Source organism: Perognathus longimembris, chromosome 4, assembly GCF_023159225.1.
Source record: "Perognathus longimembris pacificus isolate PPM17 chromosome 4, ASM2315922v1, whole genome shotgun sequence".
NCBI classification, from domain to species: domain Eukaryota; kingdom Metazoa; phylum Chordata; class Mammalia; order Rodentia; family Heteromyidae; genus Perognathus; species Perognathus longimembris.
In genome coordinates, this window is record NC_063164.1 from 45,119,438 (window position 1) to 45,129,619 (window position 10,182).

The window sequence follows — 10,182 nt, forward strand, 5'->3', positions numbered from 1 at the left end:
TTTTATTTTGTGGTCCTTGGATTTGAACTCAGTCTCTGGTGCTTGCTAGGTAGGTGTTCTACCACTTGAACCACTTGACCCCAACCCTACAATATTTTTTAATTCCTGCTTTACTTACAAGGTAGAATTATATACCCTAGACTAATGTATGAATCAAGGGTCAACTACATGTCTAGTTTTGGTCTAGTTTACAAAACTATGTAGATAGAAAACCAGGTAGATAGGAATCATACATATATCTTTCATTTTGAGCATCATATCTTGTAACAAAGAAACTAATGATGATATATTTTGGAAATAAAAATATCCTTATGTGGGATTTAGTTAAATTAGGAAGGTGAATGTGCTCGTAACTATTGAAATTCAGTTTTTTACTGATATTGATGTTCAATTTTATTTATTAGCGATTTTGCATGCTAAAAAAAGAATACATGGAATCCTTTGAAAGTATATTCAAAGAACAGTATGACACTATCCATCGCTTGGAGACAAACAAATTGAGAAATGTTGCCAAGATGTTTGCTCACTTATTATACACGGATTCACTTCCATGGAGTGTAAGTAGCTGGGCCAATATTCTTCTTAATCCCCGGTTATTCTCAAATGTGCGTTAATTATACCCTAGCTACACTAGTCCTACTATGAAATGTGAACTAAAATGACATTTGCAGTATACTTTTCTATAACTGCTATCTTTGAGATTATGTTCATGTAGCATGGGATGAGAAGGGTAAAGTTAGAATTTGTAAGAATAAGAAGTGTACAACAGTAGAAACCAGAGTGTTGATTAATAGAGATGACAGGGACTGTTTCCAGAGGAAATACTAGGTATTTTCATCTTCTCTCTCTGTACGTAGATCTATTTGTCAAAAATGAGAAACACAAGTTGCCCTCTTGTGATACATGTGTCTCTGAATTTTTGCCTGTTTACCAACTTTTCATAATTCCTCTTGTTAGAACTCAAGAAAAACATCCTGCAAGGATATGTGCTTTTATGCGCACATTGATAATGAGTACAACAGCAGGGAAGAGGTCCTATTGTCAGAGTTATAGGAAGGAAAGACATTCTTGATGGAAAAATGTATAGTGGATTAGAATCTGAATTATATTCATTAAGCTGCTACTTACAGTACAACCACTGTCCCTTCAATCACCATAATTTATTTAGCTACAACCTGTAGTAGTCATGAGAGAAGCAGGCAATCAAAAGTTGATGAAGGAATTTATAAAGGAAGAGAAGGAGGGAGAGAACCAAGCCAAGAGGAAACAGAATAAAACTGTAGAATACCAGAATCTAATAACATAGCAAAATACCATTCATCTTGTAATCATGGGATCATTTTTTTAGTACATTAAATCTTAGGTATATCCAACCATGTTATGTGGGCATTTTTAAGCCAGTCCAGCAGCTTAATTATATTCATCTTTAACTTGCTCATGTCCTGTTCGAGAAAATGAATTTTATTTTAAATCGTTAACTAACAAATGAGTCACTGGAACACAGAACTCTTAAAAACTGGAAGTTTCTTACTCACCCCAGAATGAGTTTGTTTTTACACTGCAATCTTAATTTTCAGAATATACCTTTATTCTTTCTTTACTTTTATTGTGTATGATAAGTGTGTGTACCTCAATGTTATATGCTCAAGACAGAATATCATCTCTACTATAAAAAGCCAGTTACTCAAGAAAGAATGAAATGTATTTCTGTAACAGCTTAAATTCTGAAAATAATGTAGAGAAGTAGTCTTAAACTTTGCTTTGTAATAAATATCAGAGAAGCTATTCAGAGATAATTCTGCTTGAAGAAGAAAATAAATGTGAAGATATACCTATACTTGTGGTCACTTCATCACACCTACTGAAAACCAAAATAAAGTTGTCTTTTTTAACTTTTTTATTTTAATTTTCAGGTTCTTGAGTGTATAAAACTGAGTGAAGAAACCACTACATCATCGAGTAGAATTTTTGTCAAAATATTTTTCCAGGAACTGTGTGAATATATGGGTCTTCCAAAACTTAATGCAAGATTAAAGGATGAGTAAGTTATCATGTTTAGTCTTGATTTTATACATTTTCTTCAATCTTAAAGTGAAGTGTATGCACACATGTATATCTGAAGACAAAAGATTTAAAAATAATTGTGCATACACACAAAATATATGCAGATGTGTGTATGCATATAAATGTGTGTATACATGTGTTTCTCTACATTCCTATGTATGCATTTGTCTGAACTATCTGTGTTGGTATATATCAAAAGTCTTTCTCTATTCTATAATTATGGAAATCGAGTTTAGTAAATTTTTCCTTGATGCATTTTCTTTCATTTACCTAGCTTGTGGCCTAACCTATAAATGTATTTATTAGTTGATCATATTTCACTTATTAATTTAATATCTGGAAAATCTGAAAGACTGTTGAAGGCCTTTGCATCTTTACTTTTATGTGTCTCCCATTTCCTTTTATTCCTTTTCAGAACCCTACAACCTTTCTTTGAAGGATTATTACCCCGAGACAATCCAAGAAACACACGGTTTGCCATCAACTTCTTCACTTCTATAGGGCTTGGAGGTTTAACGTAAGCATTATTTTCAGAAATTTATTTTCACCTTTCAAAAGTAACTCACAATTGCTTTCTGAGGCATAATTTAACAGATTATATTTCCAATTAGGGATGAATTGCGTGAGCATCTCAAAAACACACCCAAGGTTATCGTGGCACAGAAACCAGATGTTGAGCAAAATAAATCCTCCCTGGCCTCTTCCTCCTCAGCCTCATCCTCTTCAGAGTCAGACTCCTCTGACTCTGATTCTGACAGCAGTGAGAGCAGTTCAGAGTCTTCCAGTGAAGAGAGCGACTCCTCATCCAGTGGCAGCCAGAGCTCAGCCTCAGGTAAGCTCATTTGTAATTTGGTCTCCTTTGTCTAACAGGTGATCACTAGTGGTCTTTATAATGTGTTCTTTAAAAGCTACAACTGAGAATAAAAATGTTTAGCACTCTTATAGTCTTTGGTGGAGTATAGCATTTATAGTGCTGAAATGATAGTTTAGAATTAACTTCATAAAAATGAAAATGCTTTTTGGCAAATATTTATTTGAATGTTGTATGAATGTCTATGCTTAGAGTAGTTTTTCTGGTGTTTGCATTTGAAATCTTAGTTTTTTACTAAAGATTTATGTAATTGACATGTATTGTTCATTGTATTTTTTTTTTTTTTTGCCAGTCCTTGGCCTTGGACTCAGGGCCTGAGCACTGTCCCTGGCTTCTTTTTGCTCAAGGCTAGCACTCTGCCACTTGAGTCACAACACCACTTCTGGCCATTTTCTGTATATGTGGTACTGGGGAATCGAACCCAGGGCTTCATGTATATGAGGCAAGCGCTCTTGCCGCTAGGCCATATCCCCAGCCCCGTATTGTTCATTGTAAACCTCATGAGGTGTATGAATTTTTACAGCGAAGACAACCATATAGCTATAGCTAGTACTCATCCAAAGTTCTCTTTGTTTCCTGTTATTACCCTCCTTCCATCCTTATTATACCTGTACTTGGCTTTTTGCTCATGTTTTGTGCTGTATTATTTGAGCCATACTTTCAGTCTAGCTTTTTTGCTGGTTAATTGGAATCTCATTGATTTTTCTTGCCTGAACTGGCTTTGCAACAGGGGATCCTTAGATTTTTAGCTTCCTGTGTAGCTAGGATTATAAGGATGAGGCACAGGAACTTAGCTGAGGGTTGATGCCCCCCCGCCTTTTCTGTACCCAACCTAAATAGCAGAGGTTAGCCTCAAACTCATTATGGAGCCCAAAGTAGTTATAAAAGCTCTCATGTAGTTGTAAAATCTTATCGTCCTGCCTCTGTTTTCCAAGTGCTTGTATTATAGGCATGTGCCACTATGCTTAGCCATTTTGTGTGTTTTAATATGGAATTATGCCATATGAACACCATTTTATGTCTAGCTTAGTTCTTGTTTTCTCAATCATTAATCTCTTTCACTATTTAACTTTAGGCATTTGTAAGCATTCTGAGCATACTTAAAAATAGTCTGTACTAAGCTATTCTGTTTGGCAAGTTAGATATATTAAGTACATTTTTTTCATCTTTTTCAATCCCAATGAGCATTTATTAAGCTTTATTATATGTCAAAAAGCTAAGAAACCAAATGCCTATCTCTGAACTGGTTGCAATTGACAACCCTTGTATGCAGCCATGTTTCAGTAACTATAATTACATAATGGTATGGTGTAGTAGGCATTTCCAAAACTAGAGTGTACTTACAAAGTAATCCATGGTTATACTTACAGCTGATGATAATTTTGTTTTAAAGATGAACGGATGAAGTCTTGTTTCTTGTGGAGGCACTGAGCTGGTTTATTCTAATCATTAAAAGTCTGTGTGTTGGCTTGGAATGTGTCTTATTGGTAGAGTGCTGCCTAGCATGCATGAAGCCCTGGGTTCAATTCCTCAGTACCACATAAACAGAAAAGGCTGGAAGTGGTGCTATGGCTCAAATGGTAGAGTTCTAGCGTTGAGCAAAAGAAGCTCAGGAACAGTGCCCAGGCCCTGAGTTCAACCCTCAGGACTGCCCCCCCACCCCCGACCAAAAAAAAGTCTGTTACCCTGGTTACATATCTGTTGTCAACTCTAGGTCTGTAGTTTAGACCAGCAGTTAATTCCACTCTGGATCATTGGTTGATGCTGATAGGTCACTGGTAGATTCTGGAGGTAGTGTGCTGAAAGCCACACCACAGCACGCAAGACAGAGCAGGTCAGACCTTTCAGATGTTTCAGAGTATAGTGCCCACAGGGAAAACAGGAGAGCAGGCAGGTAGGCTAGTCATTTTATATTCAACTTCTGGCATACCTCATATTGAGGTAAGAAAAGTGTGTGTGTGTGTGTGTGTGTGTGTGTGTGTGTGTGTGTGTGTGTGTGTGTGTGTGTAATGATTATTCTAGTTTACTCCTTCCAGCTTTGTATTGTCCTTTTTATTTTGGCCATTTCAGCAGATATGTAGCAATATTGTATTGTAGTTTTAAGTTACATTTCCATTATCACCAGTGAAGTTGAACATCACTTTATTACTAGCCATTCAGATATTTTTTCTTTGCTGCTAGGTTGCTGCTCAAGTATTTTGTTTCTTCCCCCTTCTTCCTTTGGTTTTATTGTTAACTTTTTAATTGCCTTTTGGTTTTTCTGTATTCTACATATATACTTTTGCTACATAAAACACACACATATATATGTAGTCTATGTACTTACATTTTATGTATACATACTGCAAGTGTGTACGTGTGTGTTTGTGTATACTAACTAGTGTTATTCTTGACTTTGCAGCCCTAGGAGGCTATCAGAGAGCTCTTCCATCTTCTGTCTTTGTCCTCAGCAGCAGCTCTGAATCAGCAGATGTTCCTAGAGAGAAAATAGCTATAGAATGTCAGCTTTTATGAGTTTCTGTGCTCTTAATTTTTGGCCATTCTAGTTCTCATTTTTTCACACAGTTCCTTTATATTTTAACTGTCCATTTTGAGCTAATTTCACACTGATAAGAAAATTGGCAAAAGCAATACAAGGAACCCACCTCCACCTTCAGTTCAACTCCCCTAGTGTTCTTTTTACATAAAAATAATTTAATTATGAACTGGTGTGAATTAACATTGCTACAATATTATAAACAATATTTATATTTTTACTATAAAGGTGATTACAGAGGAGTTACAGTTATGTAAGTCAGATAAAAAATACATTTCTTTTGAACAATACCACCTCTTCCTTCGTTTTCTCCCAGTTTTTCTCTCTCAACCACCCTCCCTCCCAAGTTCACTGCTGCATTACTTCACCCTTTGTCCCACCATTTCTGTGCTCCACTTTACCTGCCCCAAATAGTTAAACTTACATGCAAGACAAAGGATCAGAATCACAAACAGCAACAAAAGAAAAAACAGCAAACTAGCAAAAAAAAACCTCTTGATTCCATTTATTGGAGTTCATTTTGATAAACATCATTTTATATGATCAGATGCACAAAGCTATTGATCCTTTGTGATCCTCTCATAAGAATATCCTCCTAAGTGAATATTTAGAGTCCTGTTTAATCTATCATGTTCAAATAAACAGTTAAATTGAACTACAGACCTTACTTGCATATTACCACAAGTGAAGAAGCAGAGGACCTGATCAGAAATCAGCAATGTTTCTTTTCGTCTTTCAGTATCCGTGTGAATTAACTACATTGTCTTTAGCCTTTGTTACCTCTCAGGCCCCCTGAGTGTTTTGCAGTTCTTTGGTCACTTATTTTGCCATCCTTTAGTATAAGTTAGTCTCCTCTTTCTCTTGATTAGAATAAGGATAGGCATATATTCAAAGTGCATCATATTGCCTTTTCTTAGTTTTGTGAATATTAATTTGATCACTGGATTAAGATAATGTCTGCCTGATGTCTTCACAGAAGCTATGTTTTATTAATATCTCATAGGAGATATTTTACTACTATGGAGAAACTTTATTACTATGCAGATCTTTATCATCCAGGTCTTACTTGCTGATTTTGGCAGCTTCCTTTGAATCTTTGAAACACTTACTACGGTCCTTGCCTAATGGTTAATTTTTTTTTTTTGTACTCTGAATGTAGTAACTAACTTTCTTCTATAAAAGAGTTGCCCCTCTTCCCTTACTTATATAGTTATATAATTTTGTATTAGTATGCACTCATGATTATCTTCTGAATTTTAAAGACCAGTGTTGTCATTTATCTAGTTGAGGTTATTTCACTTTAAGCAGTTAGGAGTTTATTCTGCTTGACTCCTATAGTCTTTAGATACACAATCTCCCTGTACTTGAGTATTTCCTTTCATTTTCGCATCCAAAATTGTTTCAGATTATCATCAACTTTAAACAGAAGGTTTAAAAATCTTTCTGCTGTTTCTAGTTACTTTCAGAATAGCACAGATCTTTTAGTCTTCAGTATCACACTTTGAAATGCTGTTGTGAAATTTTTTTCAAGATTAATTCTTGTTCATTTTTTGAAAAAAATCTTTGTTGTTTTACCCAATCTCTGTTTTCTTCAATTATTGTATCTTAATTTGTGTAAAGGACTGTCTACTTATCTAAAATACATAATACCTCTGTTTCTTATTTTGTTTGATCTTAATGCCACATTCCACTTTTTACAGTAGTCTTAGGTTGGAAGGCTAATCTTTATACTTTGTTTACACCATGTTATGTCTTAGAGTATTTGCATACATACTATGTGAACTCTATAATTGTGGACTGTTAGGTTTATAGTCAATCAGTATTTTCTATTGTTGAGTAAAATTTCATTTCTTCATCGGAACTAATTGAAATAATCCAAACTGTTCATTCCACATTTACCTCTTAATTCTATAAAATGTATTTCATGGAGTATGACCTAGGGATAAAGTGCTCACCTCATATACATGAAGCCCTGGGTTCGATTTCTCAACACCACATATATAGAAAAAGCTCGAAGTAGTGCTGTGGCTCACGTGGCAGAGTTGATAGCCTTGAGCAAAAAGAAGCCAGGGACAGTGCTTAGGCCCTGAGTTCAAGCCCCAGGACTGGCAACAAAAACAAAACCAAACAAAAATCCAATTGTGCTTTCCACCCTGTGTTTATCAAATGCTATCTATGGTGTGGTGGGTGATGGGCTAGAATTTCTATTTTAGGGTAAAGTATATAAGTATAAATATACCATTTCTAGTCACACCTTAGAAATGTTTACAGCATTTCTTGTATGTAATTAAAGTTTGTGTTCACACTGGGGCCTGGGGGCTCATGCCTATAATCCTAGGTTCGAAGCCAGCTCAGTCAGGAGACTCCATAAGACTCATTTCCAATAAAGTACTCAAAAAAACTGGAAGTGGCACTGTAGCTCAAGTGGTTGAGTGCTCACCTGAGCAAATGAAGCTCAGGGACAGCACCCAAGCCCAGAGTTCAAGCCCAAGGGCTGGCAAAAGAAAAAAGGGATGAGGTGTAGGGGGATGGGCTAGGAATGTGGCTTAGTGGTAGAGTGCTTGCCTAGCATGCGCCCAGGGTTTGATTGCCCAGTACCATATAAACAGCAAAAAGGAAGTGGTGCTGTGGCTCAAGTGCAATGCTTGAACAGACGAAGCTCAGGGACAGTGCTTAGGCCCTCCTCCACGACTGCCAAAAAAGAAAAAAGAAAAAAAAGTTTCTGTTCATTATCTTGAGTTGTGCTTTGGTAACTAATACTGATATATTGAATATATAGAAGTTAGACATCTTGTCAGGTATTCTATCAGACTTACAGTCAGTCAGTTTGGTTTTGTTTCCAGTATGTAAAGGAGGAGCTGCAATGTATTACTAAGTGCTGTTAAATTAAAAATTACAGTTAAAATAAAGGCTAACTTGATTTTATTTTTTATATAGCTAAAAATATAAGTAAGGGACAAGGGAAGACCAGAAGTAAAGAAGCAGATAAACTGATCAGGAACCAACAAGCAAATGATAGGAGAAAAGAAGAAAGAATTGCAGAACAACGGCACCAGGAAACTAGGACTGAAAGAGAAAGAAGGTCAGAGAGACACAGAGATCAGAGCTCAAGAGATCCAAATTGGAGAGATCCCATTAATAAACACACATCAGACAGAAGTATTCCTTTTGAAGGAAATAGTTACAGTAGAGCTGGGAATGACCGAGACCAAGAAATGCATATAGACTTAGAAAATAAGCGTGGTGATCCAAAAAAGTGGAGAGGAGAAAGGGGAAATTCTTTTCCGGAAAATGAGAAGCACAGAATTCGAAGTCATGATAGTGAAAATTCTAGAAGAAAAGCAAGATCAAAGTCAAGGGAAAAGAATAGAAAACATTCAACATCTAAAAGTGATGAAGATAGGTATCAGAATGGTTCTGAGAGACGGTGGGAAAAATCTAGTAGATATTCTGAACATTCCAGAGAATCAAAGAAAAATCATGACCGGAGAAGAGAAAAGTCTCCAGCAAAGCAAAAATAATTTTACAGCATAACAAACTTAACGTGCCTTATATTCCATCAGTGGAAGTGATTTACCTTGTGAACTTCATAGAGAACTCTTGTACAAAGCACTGGTTTGTATTTGTAAAGTTTGAAAATGTTTTCATTTCAATGTGTTTTATAATTGATGCATCTCAATGCCCTCTCTCTTGGTGTAATTATTGGGAGAAAAATGTCTCAGCAGAAAGATAAGTCTTGCTTATATTTTATGAATAAAATGATCATCATCAAGCCAGTGGTTTTTTTGTTGACAATATTTTTTTCTTTAACACTCTTTCTAATTATTACACTTTCCTATGATTAGTTGCTTTTATATGGAATTGATGACCAAACTAAATAGACTATTTCAGTTTAATTAATTTTAATTAGTGAAATATTATGAACTTTTCAGCTGGTTTTTTTCGAAAGTAGAATGTTGATTACAAGCTTTATATTATGTAATGGTAAGTGTATGTTAGTCTTAAACTGGTTTAACAGGTACATTATTTATAATTAGGATTTTCCATTGGTTGAAGTTCTTCACTCTGACTGCTAATTGCATTGAATTACAGTTGTTTTTTATTAGAACTTTTTTTTAGTCTTGAAGTTGTATTAGTATGTTAATATATATGTGTGTGTGTATATATATATACATATATATATATCCTTTTTAATTGAACTAGTAGGTCATTGGAAAATATTGTCATTTTATGAGTGAACAGCATGAAATAATTCCGGTGGGATTATTTTTTTTTTTTAAGAATTTTTAGGGTTTCTGTCATTATAACTTTGGTCAAATCATTTATTACTTTGAAATAAAATATAACCTCTGAGATCTTAAATTGATTGGCAGATATATAACTCCACTTATTAAATGGACTTATTGTGCTTGCTTGCTTTAAAAAAGTAGATGTGGTATATTTTAGTCAGTGTTTGTATTCAAGAATAGTGAATAGCTTTAAAGCCATGTTCTGATTCAAAATGCTTTCTATTTTTGTTATTGGAAACTTTACTATAAGTAACAATAAAGTCTATGGTCTGTGTAAATAAACCTATCTCTTCCCCCCCCCCCCCCCCCGAAAAATAGGAAATTTAGATATGAAAGCTTGGGAAAAGATTTTCTTTATTGAGTCAGTAGTGGTCTTGAACCCAAGGCCTCACTCGCTCATACACATCTGATTAGAGTAACAA

General features: G+C 35.1%; 1 protein-coding gene across 4 annotated transcripts in view; it reads left to right on the top strand.

Moving 5' to 3' along the window:
• Cwc22 (CWC22 spliceosome associated protein homolog) overlaps positions 1 to 9,833 on the top strand; it is a 62,496-nt gene extending 52,663 nt beyond the window's left edge. For 3 of the 4 annotated variants that reach the window (XM_048345151.1, XM_048345149.1, XM_048345150.1), the window contains 5 exons: positions 405 to 557; positions 1,914 to 2,041; positions 2,480 to 2,581; positions 2,676 to 2,896; positions 8,409 to 9,833. In XM_048345151.1, the coding sequence (XP_048201108.1) occupies positions 405 to 557; positions 1,914 to 2,041; positions 2,480 to 2,581; positions 2,676 to 2,896; positions 8,409 to 8,992 (1,188 nt within the window). In that variant the 3' untranslated portion in view covers positions 8,993 to 9,833. Of the gene's footprint in view, positions 1 to 404; positions 558 to 1,913; positions 2,046 to 2,479; positions 2,582 to 2,675; positions 2,897 to 8,408 lie in introns of those variants that run through there. The other variant, XM_048345152.1, reaches the window with a different exon arrangement.
• Positions 9,834 to 10,182: the final 349 nt, after the last annotated feature.